The 17217-nt window shown below is 44.2% G+C and overlaps 1 protein-coding gene across 16 annotated transcripts in view; it reads right to left on the bottom strand.

Annotated features, from left to right (window-relative positions):
* DOCK7 (dedicator of cytokinesis 7) overlaps nt 1-17217 on the bottom strand; it is a 90549-nt gene that overhangs the window by 19902 nt on the left and 53430 nt on the right. For 9 of the 16 annotated variants that reach the window (XR_014853657.1, XM_085067441.1, XM_085067442.1 and 6 more), the window contains exons 21-33: nt 16345-16509; nt 14934-15103; nt 11316-11408; nt 10063-10152; nt 8935-9030; nt 8692-8832; nt 8460-8573; nt 7192-7362; nt 6335-6474; nt 2727-2896; nt 1765-1919; nt 944-1126; nt 381-516 (exon numbers count right to left, since the gene is read on the bottom strand). Coding sequence is in view for 15 of the 16 variants with exons in the window: in XM_085067441.1 (XP_084923567.1) it covers nt 381-516; nt 944-1126; nt 1765-1919; nt 2727-2896; nt 6335-6474; nt 7192-7362; nt 8460-8573; nt 8692-8832; nt 8935-9030; nt 10063-10152; nt 11316-11408; nt 14934-15103; nt 16345-16509 (1824 nt within the window). In the remaining variant the exon portion in view is untranslated. The remainder of the gene's footprint in view (nt 1-380; nt 517-943; nt 1127-1764; nt 1920-2726; nt 2897-6334; nt 6475-7191; nt 7363-8459; nt 8574-8691; nt 8833-8934; nt 9031-10062; nt 10153-11315; nt 11409-14933; nt 15104-16344; nt 16510-17217) is intronic. The other 7 variants (XM_085067434.1, XM_085067435.1, XM_085067438.1 and 4 more) reach the window with 3 other exon arrangements.

Raw genomic sequence — 17217 nt, 5'->3', positions numbered from 1 at the left:
ATTTCAAATCTCTTTAAGCCAGCAGAAACATCCAGGCATTTACAGAGCTACCAAAGCAAGACCAGGCAGTTTGTTTTCCACTCTGATCCTTGAACAGGACACTCTAGAAGTTGCTACACAGGAAGAAATTAAGGCAAGAACACCCCACAAATGAGATGTGATCTCACTTAAAGAAGCAATCAAGTAACAAATTAATTGTCTGCAATTTAGGAAAAGTGTAGAGAGTTTTCAGACCCGGTGAAGGATGCTGCAAACTGCAACAGCTTTCCTAGGAGCCTTTTTGTTTTTATCCCACACCACAGATGGGTGCAAGTCATTGCAGGAGATGGGAGGAGCAGTTTTTGGAAAAAAGGGATGGCACAGAGGACTCCTTTACTTACCCAGCTGTCCTCTACTTCTTCGGACCATTTCCTGCCTCGCCCCTATGCTGCCCAAAATTGCTTCTTCAAGTTTGGCTCTCATGTCTTTCGACTTCTTAAACGTCAGACTGTTCATCCTTTCAAACACTTTCTTGCCCTGCAAGTCCCAAACAAAACCATGAGGGGAGATTCTTTCAATCTAGGATATTTTCTGAGAATTAGCATCTGAAAGTGTGTTTCATGTTCAAAACATGCAGCAAGAAAGGAATACAGGTGAAGGTGGTGGGTGGATAAATCACACAGATTCCAGCACTGCTACAGAAAATTCTCTTTTCAAAGTGACATTGCAACAGTTCCCAGATGAGCACAAAGTGCTTGAGAAGTGGAACAAGGCACAGACACTCACATGGCTGAGAAGTAAACATGGGAAAAGGCTAGAGACGCGCCTAGCCTTGGGATCGTGAACACAGGAAATACTTTGGAGAGAGCAGGAAATGCCTTTCTGCAGTCGTGTAAAGGATGGGAGTGTAAAGGTCCCTGGCAAGGCTCAGAAGGGACTCCAGGAGGTCTGAACTTGGCAGTACCTTGTACTCAAAGCAGGACACACAGAGATAGAGCAGGTCCAGCAGGCGGTTGAGCTGCAGCACTGACAGGTCTGTGAACCATTTCTGCAGGACACTCTCGTCTGCATTCTTCAGCACCCAGAGCAGGCAGATGAGGAGGCTGCGGCTGGACTCTGTTGAGAAGGTGGAGTGCTGCCTGCCACTCTGAAACACAGGTTAGGACAGTGTGCTTCACACCCACACATTCCAATCACCAGTGCAGGAATTAATTTCTTCCCTTGAGAGGTCTTTAACAACCCTCCAGCAGGTTAGGAATTATGCAGAATTATTCGTTATCTCATGCATCTGTCAGTGTTTCACTGAGAGTGCACCTAAACCCCAGCAAAATGGGGTTATGATCCTGGAGCAGAGGCAAGAGAAGGCAGAAATGGAAGGGTCTGCCTGCTACCAGAAACAGGATTCCCCCTCTGTGCAGAGAACAGGGAAAATGGCCCATTTGTGTCTTTACCTAGGTGGGATTTAGCTGGAGCAGGAATTTGTGCTTAGGGCTTAAAGCTCATAGTGACTATTGCACTTCACAGAGCTTTCATAAGATTGTTTCAGAACAAGAGAATCTTTGTCAGGGAAGAGAACTCTCCCATTTCCCAAGGTTTGTTGATTTTTATCCCTCCTTGGCATCTTTTTATACCCCCTCTGAGACAGACACAGCAACATGCAAACAATGCTTTGTCCCCCTTGTCCCTATCCCTCTGCACACTGATGTGGGTCCCCACAGAACCTGCTAAATATCTGCTGGTTGACACAGGCTGAGGGTCAGGCAATAGGGAGAGATGGATTTGTACCGAGGAGGGGAGTAGAAAACTGCTGGGCCTGGTGAGCTGAGGGACAGATGTCCCTGCAATGGCCATGGCCACCGTCTGGCTGATCATGCTGCCACCCTCGCTCTCGTAATCGTCCACGGCGACACAGCTCGGCCTCCCCCGCTGGTTGTGACTCTCTGCAGAGAAATACAGGAATTTAGTCAAGCCCCAAATCCAAGGTTTCTCCCCCCAGACTCCCCCCACAGTGCTGGTCTCACTGAGCTGAGAATGCAAACAGAAAATCATCCCGCTGGAGGCATCCTGCAAAGAACAGGACAATGATTTGAGGGCATGGAAGCAAAGAAAGCTATTCCCAAAGGCAACCTACACAAGCTCAGTACCTAAAACTGTAAGAACAGACCTTCTGTCCCTTTGAATACTCCAAATCCTTTCTTGCAGCTTTATTGCATCATTAAATTCAAAGGATGCAGAGAACAACTCCAAATTCCAAACTATTCCAGATTGGACTAATTGCACTGACTTGAAATAACCTCTGCTGCTCCTTGGGACACTTTGCAAAGCACCCCTGATGCACCCCTGATGTTAGGAGGAAGAAGAGGAACTCCTCTTATCCTTTGGAATAAGGAAGTCTGTTTATTCTTTGTAATTAAGAACTCTGGTACAGTGTGAGGGGTGACTTTAAGCAGGTCAGAGACAAGGAGGGCAGCTGGCTCTGCATCTACAGCAGCCAGTGGGATGTAAACTAAAATGCACTGCTGATTTTTCACTTGAGGCCAACAAGTGGGCAAATGCAACTTTTGAGTGTTAACAGGCATCGAAGGCACATTTTGCAAGGGAAAACAAACATGAAAGAAAAGTCAAAATCGCAATTCAGAAACAATCTCGTCCCACAGCAAAGGCGTTCAAAATTCACTTTTTAGAACCCAAACACCCAAATTTGGTGAGCAGATGAGCAGACAGGCAAGGCAGAGTATATCAAATACCTGTGAAGTCATAGAGCTGAGGCACAGTTTCCATGATCACGCCAATCAGAGGTAGATACAGCATTGCCACCCGGGCCTTTACCTGGGGGTCAGCGTACCGCGGGTCCGAGTCGTGGCTGGACAGCAGGTTGTGTACCATGTTGATGACCTTCTTATGCAATCCAAACAAACTGTTAAAAGACAGTAGGGTCAAGCACATTGGTTAATATCTTCAAAGCAAACTACCTTTTGTAACTAAGGGGCTTCAGACAGGAAAAAAAATCCCCTGGTTTTTTATTTTTAACTTCAGGCGAGCTGCCGTTGCATGTGTTTTTTTGATCTGCCAGGGATTTTACAGATGGCTGGTTTTTCGCTGTGCCTTGTAAAATGGGCAAAAATATCTTGTGGAATGCACACCCAATATAATGTGGACACTCATATTTTCCATTAAAAAATCCTGAAGTCCCAGCAACTGCTGTGCTGAAGCATTGAGTTTACTAGAAACTGTTAGAAAAACTTAGGGAATATGGAAAAGAGGGAGTAAAACTTGAAAGGACAGTGGGTTTAGTAAAACTATTTGTTCTATTCTCTTTTTGTTTCTGTTTAACACCACTTACTGAGAGACAAACCCTCCTAAGCCAGAAGATTGCTTTAATCAAATGGAAGTTTCTGCTTCAGCTCCCCACCCTACCCCATGCAATTACTGAACCAAACCAGGAGACTACAGATCCATAATTCTGAATAAAAAGTGGCAAAGACATGAAGGGATAGAAGGAAAACCAGCCAAAACGGCCTCTTTCATTATTCAGATGCCAGCACTGGCAGAGCCCTTCTACAGGGCACCATGTGTGACCCTCAAAAACACCAAAATTCCCCTGAATCTCTCAAGGACTCTGCTCCTTTCAATCCCCTCAGCCACCACGCAGAGGCAAAACTCTCCCAGAGCAAATAGCAGGCTCTCTCTGCAGCTATTTGCTTCTGTAGGCAAACCAGCCAAGAAGACACTTTACCCCATGCATGAAGCAGCCAAGGAAGCTCAGACATTAGGCAGTAGCAAAACATAAGCTGCAATGTTCAGACCTGAGGTATTAAAACAAGTGCTGAATTTCAGGCAGTATCCACTTTACCTGAAAAGTAGAGGTGAGTTCTGGTTAAAAAAAGGCTTGGACTGAATTTTTGGGGGTTTAAAGTGACTGTGAGGCAGCAGTACAGCTTGGGGGGACATCAGCTATTGGAGCTGCACGTCCTCCCTGTGGCTTTTAATCAAGCCATAATGAGATCCTACAATTGCTTGCTTGTGTAATTAGCGAGAGCCTTAACAACTAGGAAGGAAATGGTTATTTAAGTGACTGGTTCCTTCAGATTAAAGATAAAGAAAAGTCTTGGTATTATTTTGAAGGAGTGGAATCTAAATTGTGTTTTTAAAAATTCAAGGGAAACTATCCAGTGGGCCATAAAAGAGCAGATAGGGAAAACATCCAAGCAATGCAGCAGAATTCAAACCTAGAGATCCACGGATTTCTTTGCCATTTTTCCAGAGCTGAGTGGGCACTGTGGAGGATCAATCCACAGTGGAGAGGAGGAAATGCAGCCCCCTGCTCTTCCTGCCTGATAAGGCAGCAAATTGATCTTGCCGTCCTCCCACCGTTATCTCAGCCCTGGCCTGCATTTCTGTCAACACCCAGCCACACTTCTGGAAAACTGAACTGAACTGTCACTGAACCCTGAGGGCTGAATTCTGATTTTCTCACCTCTGGCCTGCACCCTCAGCCGATTTGGGCAGCGTGGGTGCTGTGTGTGGTGGCCAAAGCACTCCTGCAGTGTTTGCAGAGACAACCTGGGCAAGGTCCAGCTGCTTGGACTGTCACGTCCAGCAGGATCCCTTCCCCTGCATGTTTGTTTGTTGTGTTTTGCAGGCTGCAGGTGCTCTGCAGGGCTGCACTGTCCCTGTCACACTGTGCCCTGTCACACTGAGGGATGGATACAACACACACCTCCAGGCACTACGGAACTGAAGCCCTTTCTGTCCAACTCAATCCTAAGTGTTCTTAGAAAATGAGCTAAAAATGAACATATCTTGCTAATAGACCAAAAAGAGCAAGGACAGAACACATTTAAGGCTCTGGATCACCTATGAAGGCCTAAAGCAGGTCTCTAGCACAATAAGGAATACAATGAACATCCTGTCCACTCCTGCTGCAGGATAATGAACAGGGAACAATTCTGAGCTTTTTCCAATGGTGGCCAAAATATTTCACAGAAGGCAAGTCTGAACTCTCTGCTGATGATACTCTATGACTGTTAAAAGTCTTCACAGCGTAGGAAGAGCAGATCTGAACAGACCTGGTTTACTTTATCTGATAGATCTACCAGGCCAAATGAAGAGGATTGAAGCTTGAGAAGTCAACAAACCTGAAACCACAAGTTATTCTGGAAAACAATAGAAAAATAAATGTTTTACAGGTATACATCTCCCCCCAAATTCAGGAGCTTTGATCAAAATGCATCTCCAGAGCTGAGCTGGTATCAGGAGGCTTTTTCTGGCTAGACAAGGTTTGAGAGTTGTGTCCCCAGTGGACACCAGCAAGCTCCTTTGTGAGCTGGGCAGAGGTACCATCCAGGCTCAAGGGCTGGGCAGGCAGGTAGAGAACAGAAAGTTTGTAAAGAACAAGGGCAGACACAGTCAGAAACAGAGCCTGACTCCTAACCAGTGAGCAGGATGCTCCTCTGGCACAAAAAGGATTTCTGCAGACAGTACATGTGGGTAAAGATTTGCTGCTTTTTCCATTTCAGGCCAAACAAATGGGACTGCAGTGTGTTATGTATATACACAGGAAAATATTCCAATTTATGGCATCACTTTCTTCTCCAAGAGGAAACAGAATGAATGTTTAACTCCAGAGACCTCTTGGCAAAGGGGCAGAATTAACCATGAATCATCAGCATTTGTCGACTCGGCTGATATTTCTGAGTCCACCTTGAGAAAAATGCCTGTGAGGGAACTCAGGACTGTGGAGGCAATCAATAATTTCCATTGCAACCCATTTTAAAGAGGCGAGGCAGAAAACAGCCCTAAATAACACAAAGAACAGACTGGATGTCAGGACTACAGCAGAAAATTATTTGCTGCACAAGCCAGGCAAATCACTGACAGACTCTGCATGCTTGACTCTATTTGTCTATTTATGTAACCCACAGGGGCCTCATCAATGCATAATTTACAGTTAAAAAGAGCTGGGAGAACCACAGGCAAAATATATTGTAACTTTTAAAACCACCAGCAAGAGAGGCTTCCTAAATGATGGAAATTATTTTCTTGTTACAATTGAGAAAAGCTATTTTCCTTTCAGAGTTCCAGCAGTGCCCCTGTGGCATCTGGGGGTTCCAGCAGGAACCTCTTTCCCTTCTCCTCAGCTGGAAAAATGTGATTGAAACCAGAGTTTGCGGAGTCTAGGATAAGGAAGAAACACAAGGGGTAAGGAGAAAGAAGGAGATTCTTAAAGAATTGTTTTCTTATCATAGCTTACAAATTCATATAAATTCTGGCCATGCCATGACTTTCTTGGCATCCACCATTTGCTTGGAATTAGAGGAAACTCTTTGAAAACCCAAACATGGTGAAGATTTACCCTTCTGCATCAGGATCTAGAATGACAGCCAGTTCTGTGAGCACCAGCCCGGCCAGGTAATGCTGCTGGCGGAAAGGCACAGACAACTCAAACATATTTGCAATCTTCTGGTCTTGGACGTTTGTGGAGAACCCAGAACTCTGGAAAAAATCACATTTCAGAAGCTGCATCATGAACAGAGTCAAAACTTATGAAACACATTAGAAGTAGTTTTCACAATTAAAGACAACCTCACACCTTTTCCCTTTTCTGTTTGGATCTAGGCCCATCTACACTTAAATTCCATCCCAGCTCAGTAACCCTTCCATTAATTCTGTTTGTCATTACTGTCTTCCCCTGTTAGGAAAGTTAAACCAAATAACCTTTAAAAGTGGATTAGTTAAACTTCTAACTCATGGATGCTCTTATTCAGGCTGAAGAAAGCTTTAATTTGATTTCGGTTCATGTGACTTTGCAACTAATTAATCCACTTGAATGACAAACTAATTCAAATTACTTTTTCTGAGCAGGCCAGGACTAAGCTGCAGTGAGCTCAGAAGTCCCTTGTGTTGCCAGGAAAGGGCAACACTGGACAAAGTGTTTTCTTTCATGGCTCATTTGTGTTTGTCCAATATAAGAGGGGAGCAGCTCCCTAAGGACAGTGTGTGGTCACTACCAGAAGAGGGATATGGGCAAAAATTTTATTATTTTTCAATAATAAAAGATCAAAAGGAATAAGAACCTATGTGGCAGGAAAACCTAATTTCTAACTAAACACTTCCAAAAATATTAGCAAGAGGGACTGAAGGTACAGTGATCCAACTGCCTCATTTGATTTAATTCTCAGCACAGAGCTCAACTCGCATTTCCCGAAGTACCTGGGAAGTGGCTGAAGACACAGATGGTGATGGAGATGCAGGTGGTGTGAGCAAGCTGCAGGGTAAATTCAAGGTGACATAGTGCTCATGGCTGCAAATGATGCGAAGGAAGTCCAACCTCAGAGATGCCAGGTTGCTTGGATTTGATAAGGAATACAGCTTTGTGGACACCTGGAAAGGTTAGCCCAGAACAGTGCAGTCAGCACCAGAAGAGTAAAACTGCAGAGTGAGCCCCCTGTCCAAAAACACTCCCAAAGCAAGAAGTGAAGAGCTTGGTACTATTAAATGGTCACAGCCATGTCCACATCACTCCTTTGGGCTAGAGATTAAATTCCTGATGTGCAGGAGCCAAGCACATCCCAGCTGACAACATATCTCTCAGTACAAGATATATATAACAGTCATATTTAAATACCAATGAAGAACTATGTACTTCACATACTGGGGGGTTGAAACTACATGATCCTTAAGGTCCTTTTCACCTAAACCATTCTGTGATTCTGTAATTCCCACATCCTACTGATTTCAGCAGGGAGTTGTCAGAAGCAGGACCACAGTGTGATGCATTAAGAGGTCCAAGATGCAGGTTGGTTTTTATACAATGTCTATTATATATATATAAAATATACATAATGACACATAATTTATGTAATATCCAGTAGACAATTTAAAATCTTAAATGCTGTTGCTGTTCTTTTTCCCCTTATAGGGAATGTTTTAGACTCTGCAGGGAAAATGAGTCCAGGCTTAGTCTCAGTGATGCCTCCTTATCTCCTCTGTACACAGTGTCAGCAGGATGTTTGTAGTCAAACAAAACTTTGTGGTTCAGGGTGATTTCCCTGTCACACTGCAAATGAGGAGCTCTCCTGACAGGGGAGAGCACTCTGCATCCCCCAAAGGATGGAAGGGAAGCTCAGTGATCAATCTGATCATCCAGGGTCACCATGTCCTTGAGAGACCACAACACTCTGAGCTCCCTCACAGAACCGCCCACTAATTTTTGATTCAATTACTCTGAACGTGGGGAGCAGAGGGAATAATTCTTCCTTCCTGCTGCATGTCCATTCACTCCAGGGAGTGACTCCTAATTCACAGTTAAGAGTGTAATCAGAGAGGCGTAAACCCTAAATCACCTCTGAGAATGCCCTGCTCTAATAAGACCTGAACGGAGGAATTCTGTGTCCATATTTTACTGCCTGTCCAGAGAAAGGTAAGAATAACAGACTCTGCCACAGTTCAGTAAAGCCACAATGTTTATCTGCATTCACCTGTTTGTAGCAGGTCTTAATAAGAGCAAAAACAAATCCTCTGTCCATGATGGACAACAGATCATTGAGGAAAAACGCGAGACTGGTGTTGAGCCGCTCGACCATTTCCGTGTCCTGGAGAGAAGGGAGAGAAAAACAGGAGAGCAAATGAAGAACCCTGTGTGTTTTCAAACCAACTAGAGGCAGGAGGGCTGGGGCCTGAGCTAGGCTCAGGATAATTGTTTGCCATCACCTTCTGGAAGCGGGAGACTATATCACCGGCGATTGTGCTGACCAGCGCAGTCACGTCATCCATGAAGCGCTCCGGGAAACGATTCTTCCTGGGCGCATCCAGTTTGTCAGCAAAATACAGATGATGCACCATGCTCTTCACCTATGGGGATATAAATTACAGCAGGGACGCTTGCAGTTGTTGCTGTTTGTGTTTTAAAGCTGGGGCTGTGAGGCATCAGGGAGGTGTTTGGGGTTTGCTCACCATCAGCTCGAAGAAGAACCAGGCTTGCTGCAGAGCCGCCTCCCGCACGCTCCCGCTGCACACAACCCACTGCAGGGCCAGCTCCTCGTGGAAAAGCTACACAGAGTCAAAGCCAGAGTCAGCCTGAACCTCCAGAGCAGCTCCCCACACAGCCCCCATGAGAAATGACAGCACGGTCTGTGGCAGGTATGGCAAACAATGAGTTAAGCCAACTAAATAACTGAGGACGTGACAGCAGTGGTGGCATCCCGTAAAGAAATCCCCAGCTAACAATGAGGGATGAGGTTATGACATGTGATGACAATGTGATGTGAGAAACGTTTCACAGCATCTCGCTCCAGAATTGAATCTCAAGTGTCAAAAGAATTTTCTGCCCTCCCCCCCAAAAAAAGAATTAAATAAAAGGTTGGTGCTCAAATTAGTTTAGTTTAAAATGTCTACCTTTCTGCCTGGGTTGATTTTCGCAGGAAAAAGGAGTAAAAAGTGGACATATAAAGTGATTTGTACAAAGATGTATATTTTACTGTGAGAAAGGACTTAAAACAGTAAGAAAGAAACATGGGGCTCAAACAGCTCTTGGATTTCTTTTCTCGGGACGACCAACCCACAGAGTGATGGTGGCAGTGGCCACATTTTCATTACACAAAAGCTCAGGCATTTTGCCTTTCTGACAATGTTTAGGAGGATCTCATCTCCTCTGAGGGAGTTCACTTTCAAAGTGACTCCCATTCCCTTTCTGGAGTCCCTTTGGATTAACACCTGGATAAGTGAGCTCAGCACACTGAGCCATCCAACACATTTTCATTTTGCACACAAAATGTATCATTTACGTGTCTAGACAGTGCTATTCATATTTTTTTGAAAGCCAGTAATAAACTGGCCCCAAACACTATGGCCATTAAATCAGACAAGCTACTCCTGATCATTTAATTCTTCCCAATTCAGCTCCAAATACTTCACATTCCCTACAGCCTGGACATTCAGAGGTGTTAAGCACCAGCAGTTCCTAATGACCTCAGGAAGGAAAAAAAAAAATCAGGCTATAAATAAAAGAATAAATTGCATCATGTTTTCAGAATGACTTGACCTCCCTGCCCCACAATATCAATTGTCTCCACTGAAATCTACCTTTTTGGTTGGTAATCGTCCTGTTAATGTTTGTAAGAAACTTGACGTCTCAGTGTGCGAAGACATACGATTACAACTTCGATCCGTAGCCTACGGAGTGGAGATGAATGAATGATGACAGGACATTAAAGTTTGCTGTGGATGGGTTTTGCAGCTCAAGGACAACGAACGTTTACAAAAATACTCTTCCAACTGTAGGTTTGTACAGCTTTTTAAGCATTCTCAAACTCTTATCCATTTACAGATTGGGTCTAAACGAAACGACAGCAATTTTGATTGGTTTTAAGACATACAGGTTATTTTAAAGAACTGCATGTTCTGATGCACAAAGACAATGCTGCAAAGCATGAAACTTTTCCATTGTTGCATTTTTATCAACATGCACTTGGAATTTCAGGTCATACCTCTCAATCTAGCAGAGGCCAAGCGCAGGGGGATGTACCCACAGCCACGCTGGAGAAAATCACTCAAGTTCTGCTTCTGATGGAAATAATTTGCCATGAGAGCAAGTGAACTTGGACTAAATATTTTGGGAAGGCTGATAAACTGGGAAGGAGATGCAGTTGAGAGGTACATTCAAGGCAACCATGCAGTGGAGAGCAGCAGGCAATGGGGGCTAAATAAACTCGTTCTGAAGCTGCTGTAAAGTTTTCATACTTTGCAACACAGAACAATACAATTGGCCCTGGCAAATCACTGCCTCCAGCACTCAAATTGACATGTTTTAAGAGAGAATTTCACATGTGGTAATCAATTTGGGTTCACAATATTCCACTCAAACAAGTCATGAAGGATTACTGGACGATGAGTACTAAATGCTCGATGAAAATGGCAAAATGGTTCACGACAGCGAAAGGAATGGCAAACATGGACAAAACTATGAAGCTGTGATTAATGTTCCCACTTAGAAATGTGCTCCACCTGAAGCTGAAACTAGTGTGAGAGAGAGAGAAAAAAAGAAAACAAAAGCAGTCACAGCATTTACATTTCACAGACCAGCAATCACTGAAATGAAAGGAGGGGACACGTTCACGCAATTGGAGGTTTTTCATGCAGCGTGGTGGGTTGGTGGGAAGATGATCATTTATAAAATCAAACTCAAAAGTTTTCAAATAAATAATTATAAAAAAATTAAAAAAACAGAACAAAAAAACAACAAAGCACCAAAACTGGAATATGCACTGAAAGGAAGATATTCTACAGGGAAACATCAGGGAAAACAAAGGCAGAAAAACCTCTACCGAAGACACCACCTGTGTTGACTCTGCACTTGGGCTGGGGTTGGATCCCCATGGGGCTGCTTTTGGACCACCAGTGTTTACCCAGGAATTGGAGCGGTCTAAGCCCTGGGCACGTAACAGAAAGCAGTTGGGAAAGGAAAGAAATATTACATGTTGCATGCCATACAGTAGTCAAAGTTCAGTCCTTAAAAGCAATCAAAGTGGGTTCACTGCAAACACATCATCGCTTAGAAATGAATTCTCAGGTGGCTCTCAAGACATTTGAGTCCAGGGGATTATTTATATCTCATATACATACAGCACATTAATCCTTCCAACAGCTCTGGACTGGCCTGGCCTATCTGGAATGCCTGACATTCCAGAACTCTCCTCCTCCTCCTCAAAAATCCTTTGATCAGTTTAAACCCATTCCCAAGATTTACACTGTGACAGAGGGAAATTGGTGCTCAGATGCGAGGATGCTCTCTGAGGTTTCCAGCACTTTCAGGGTAGCCCAGAGTTTATAAACTCTACAACTTTTACAGAAATGCAAACTGAAGAGGCTGTCGACCCTCACAGGGTTTCCTGCCTATGGAATAAAAATCCAGCACTGCTGGCAGAATAACCCTGTGGACAGGATTTCACATGGACACTCAGGTATTTCCTCTGGGCACTGTGGCAAAGAGGAAAAAACACATACCTTTTCTGGAACCAACCTGCTTTGCCAAGCAAAACATTAGAAAAATCATCCCGCTTTTCAAAAGCCCAATCTAGCCTGTAGTGCAAACTCTACTCCTGCAATGGATGATTTTGGCAAAATGACTGTGGATCCCTCCCCTCTCTGTTCTCTGCTCCCCGAGACACTCAGAAAGAAGGAAAAATTTAAACTTGTGTTGTCACCCAGGCTGCTCCCAAATCAGGGGGAGGCAGTGGACTTCCCAGGGTCCCAGGAAGCAGCTCTGACACAGACAATTCCTTATGAATGCCACATATTGATTTGGACAACTCTCACCTGAGCAAGAACTGTCATCTTAATTTCTGTTCCAATTTAGGGATTTTTCCCAATACATAAAGCAAAAGTGAAGCCAAATTCATCCCAGTGATCAGCATCAGCTGCAAAGTCCACCAAGCCAAATCATCTATTTCTCTCAGCAAACTAAAATCCACCTCAAGGTTGAACCTGGCGTGAGAGCTGTAACCTGGGATTGAAACCATTAATCCACTGAGCTCCTCTAGGCAGAGAGCTCAGCAGTGTTGTAATTTTGCTTAAGATGTCCAATAAAAAAACTAGTGAACACATAAGGAGAGTGTTTTAATCTCAATTACTTTCTGGCAGGGATAAATCAAAGCCCTGTGCCCTGCTCAGCCCCATAAACATGCTTTATTTTGCTCACAGTGATTTAAAGTCGAAAGGACTTTGCAGAATGCTGAACTAAGCTCGTGTTTTGTAAAATCAGGTCTAATTTGGAAAATGCCTTTAACCCCCTCACATTTCTCTCTCAGGTTTCCTAATCTTTGTCGCTCTGGTTCTGAGGATAACATTAAACACATACTGTGTTTGCAGAAGCAAAAGTCATTTTGTAAAAATCTGGGAAGGATTCTTTCCTCTTTAAAAAAAACAAAAGAGTAAAAAGCTTCTTATTGCTTGGCAGAGTCACTTCAAAGCTTCCAAAGCTGCTGTTAAATTCTGTTCTGTCCCTGGGGTTCAACCCACATCTGTGAAAATCCACTGGCAGAGCAGTGAAACTCCACAATGTTTTCTGGGTTTTTTTTTTTTCCCCAGCACATCTCCAACATTTCAGGAACATTTTAAATATGCCTTTTTAGACATTACTAAATTTTCTGTAGTAGGGAATAAAATTTGCATGGCTTCCATTCACAAATTATGGCAAAACAAGTGACAGACCTAAAACCTCCTCTGCTGTGACAATAAACAGAAATCTTCCAAATCCTGTAAAGGGTTTTAAAAATTAACTAAAAAGCTGATAAGGGAGACTTAAAGCACTTACACCACAGCTCTAAATATCTTACATTAGAATGAAAAATAACACCAGAGTGGGTTTGAAGACTTCCCTCAAACACCAAAAACCCCACTATTTGAGTTGTTTTAAAGCAGAAAACCTCCCATGATAGGGAACCTGCACTTCAAATTAGAATCTCTCTGGGAATATGTGCTTAAACCATTACCTGGAGACACAATAGGGATTTTTGCACCCTTTTACTCATGCAAACATCTCAAGAAGTGTCTCATTTTTGTCTGTTGATATTAAGAAGGTGTTATTTATACTCAACCAAAAGTCTGTATAGCCAGACTGAGGCTAATTCCTGATGCTCAGACTACCCTAAAGGAAACTTTACCCTCAACAATTATCCACGGAACAGGTTTTCCTTTAAAACCTGGAGTACACCTCTAGAAGAAAATCTCTCTTCATTTTGTATTGTGACATTATTCACCAAGCCAGCACACGTTAAACTTCTGATAGCCTGGGTAAATTCCATATGCACATCAGTGCCTGTGGCATTTCACAAAAGGTCAGGCTTGTTTAATTAGCAAGATACTGAAGTGGTCTTTAAAATATTTTAAGACTTCTAAGTCCAGACTTTGATGTAAGAAATAATCATTTGCCTACCCACAATTCTTCAGCCTCTTATTTGGCCAGCAAATGATGTTGCTATTTATTTAAAATTGGTAACCTCTTTCTGAAACTGTGTTTTTCTTCCTCTTATAAAACCCAGCACCAGCCACATCAAGCCTGTCTGGTCAGGGGGTGGCTTTGGTAACAACTTTGTTCACTGCTCTTCCAAAGGAATTTAACAGCTCCCTGAAAGGGCTCAGGAATTCACCTGTGCTGGAAGAGTGAAAGGTCACAGTGGGAAAGAGTCTCATATTGGTGAAGCTACTACAGCTTGAGTATAAAAAAAAAAGAAGAACCCTGAAGCAGGTCAGACATCCCTCTCAGGAGAGAATTACCAACTCTGTTTCGTCCTGGTTCATCCCACCTATTTTAGACACAAAATGAAGGGCTCAAATTGGGACTGTGGTGGTTCTGTGCACTCAGAAGTCACCAAGAGGAGAAGGATTTACTGAGCCCTCAAAAGACAGAGTACAACCACACTGGATGCTCTGCATCCCCACTGGAATATCACTTTTTGGTGTGGGGAGTCAGTGTGGGAGTCAGTCCCACTGCAGCTCACCAACCATCCCAAACCCTCTCTGGGCCACGCAGGGACCAGGAATATTCCTGCTGAGTGCAAGATAGCTGCTCTGGACACGAGGAGTAGAGAAATGTGAGCGGCTCAATGCAGAGGAGAGGAGAGCTCGGGGCTGGGAGGGAAGAGTGAAGTCACAGGGTGCAAATTTTGGGGAGACACAACAGAGCTGGGCACAGGGTTTGGCTGCTGGCCATGCAGGAAGTGAAGGGGAGACAAATCCAGAAGGACTCCTGCCCTCAGCCCCACACCTGTGGAAGCAGCACGCCAGGATGGCTCCAACAGAACCATTTCAAGGAGCAGCATTCCCATCATACCAGCATTAACAGCCTGGAAAGGGCTGAGGAGAGGTCGGGACAAATCCCAACCCATTCCTGGCATTCTCCAGGCAGACCTGGGAGGTGCAGGGGCTCTGCGGGGTGGCTGGCAGGGCACACGTACCTTGGTGCCGATGATGGAGCGCACCTCGTCGTCGGGGGAGGTCGGGGTGCCCGAGATGTCGGGGTTGCTGTTGCTGAGGCTGCGCGAGCGGTTCAGGTTGAGGCTGGCGGGGCGCACGGCCGACCTGGCCATGGTGGCATAGTGCACGGAGCCCCCCAGGCCGCCGGGACCTGCGGGGACAGCCTGGTCAGTCTGGCCATCCCTCACACCCTCAGGCCTCTCCTGCCTGGTCAGTCCGGCCATCCCTCACACCCTCAGGCCTCTCCTGCCTGGTCAGTCTGGCCATCCCTCACATCCTCAGGCCTCTCCTGCCTGGTCAGTCTGGCCATCCCTCACACCCTCAGGCCTCTCCTGCCTGGTCAGTCTGGCCATCCCTCATACCCTCAGGACATCCAGACCTCCCCTGCCTGGTCAGTCTGGCCATCCCTCACACCCTCAGGACACTCAGGCCTGCCTGGTCAGTCTGGGCATCCCTCACACCCTCCGGACACTCAGCCCTGCCCAGTCAGTCTGACCATCCCAGACCCTCTCAGGACACCCAGCCTGGCCCAGACCTCCCCTGCCAGGCTCTCCAGGACAGGGATAAAAAGCTGGTTTATCCACTGGGAAGCAGGAGGCTCCCTGTGGATTTGTGTCTTTAGCTAACAGGATGTTTTCCAGACCTCGTGCTCAAAACCCACTAAAGGCAGGCACAGTTTTGTGTACAAAACCTTCCCAACACTTCTCAGAGCTTTTCCACTCAGTGCAAGAACTCCAGTGCTGTGCACTAAGCCTGGTTTCCCATGGTGGTCATTCTCACCACCTCCTTCCCATCCCTTGTTCTCAGCAGAGCTGGGATTAATGTTTTCCTCCTGTACCCAGACATGTATTTCACTCTCCTTCAATAAATAATATTTTAAAATATATAATATATAATATATAATATATAACATATATAATAAATTTAATGAATTGAGACTCCATTTCTGGAATCAGCACAACTTTGGTCATCAACCACAATGGTAACAAGACCAAGTCTCTGTTTAATTGATGGATAATTAATAGGTACCTTTTGGATATCTATTACATCCAGCAGTGTTTTAGCTTTTGCTGGAACTGGATAAAAGTATAAAAGTTCTTGGGAAGGAGAATGGAAAATACTGTCTAACCTGCCACAGAAAAGCCCTAAAATCCCAATACTTTGCCATGATTCATGGTCTTTCAGCAGTGACACTTATTTAAAATTATCAAATAATTAAATCTCTGACATGACTAACAGTAATTAAACTGATCTTTGAAGTGGCTACACTGGCAAATTATTAACAGGGCTCTGCAGGGAAGCAGCCACACCGAGCTCAGGAGCACCTGCCAGCAAGTGGCTTCTGCCTTATTTTAACAAAGTTGAAATAAAATGGAAAAAAATAAGAGCTACCTGGTGATGGTGAGTTGGGATACGTGTTGGGTAGGCGAAAAACGTAGTAAATATAGGAAGCAAGAAGGCTGTTCCTGCCATGCTGGTCCTGGTTCCCATCCAGGTTCTTGTGAAGTCTGTTTATGATCGATGCCATCGCTTCAAAAGATGCTTGGCCCAGGTTAACTGAAAGCACAAAGTGAGGAGTTTGTTTTAGGCTGCAGCAGGACCCAGGGGAAAATCCTAAATGTGCTGTTCATCCACCTCCTAAAGAGTAAATGGTGGAGCTTGTCAGAGCCTAGCAAGCATTTGTCATCCAAAACTGAGCCTGGTGGTTGAACCAGGACTAATAAGGAGTCTGACAGCAGGACAGCTGTTCCACTGATCAGCTTCCACTTTTATTAATAATAAATTTAATGAGTTTAGGCTCCATTTCTGGAACCAGCCCAACTTTGGTCATCAACTGCAATGGTAACAAGATCAAGTCTTTGTTTAATTGATGGGTAATACCCTCTGGATATTTATCATGATTTCCTCAGGTAATTATTTCCTCCATTTAAGTCTTAGCCAAAATATAAACTGCACCAAAAAGAACAATTTCATTTTGTTTTGAGGGAAAAAAGCTGTTCTAAAAATGATCACCAAAATCTACACACAGACTAAGCTGGGTATTCTAGACAAATTAAGGATGAAGTGACAGGAGCTGGAGAAGGTAAATCTTATTTAAGAAAAAACTCACTGATGTCCTCAGTGTTCCATACAAACCAACTAAACCAATACAGAACACTGAAAGAATGAAAGAACTTTAAAATATAAAATAAAAATTCAAGTAAATTCTTCCCCAGAAAGATTAAATAAATAAATAAATCATTAATATATTTAAGGAAATATTTT

Source organism: Lichenostomus cassidix, chromosome 8, assembly GCF_008360975.1.
Source record: "Lichenostomus cassidix isolate B80296 chromosome 8, HeHo_3.0, whole genome shotgun sequence".
In the NCBI taxonomy this organism is placed as follows: Eukaryota; Metazoa; Chordata; class Aves; order Passeriformes; family Meliphagidae; genus Lichenostomus; species Lichenostomus cassidix.
This window is presented reverse-complemented; position numbering and strand designations above follow the sequence as displayed.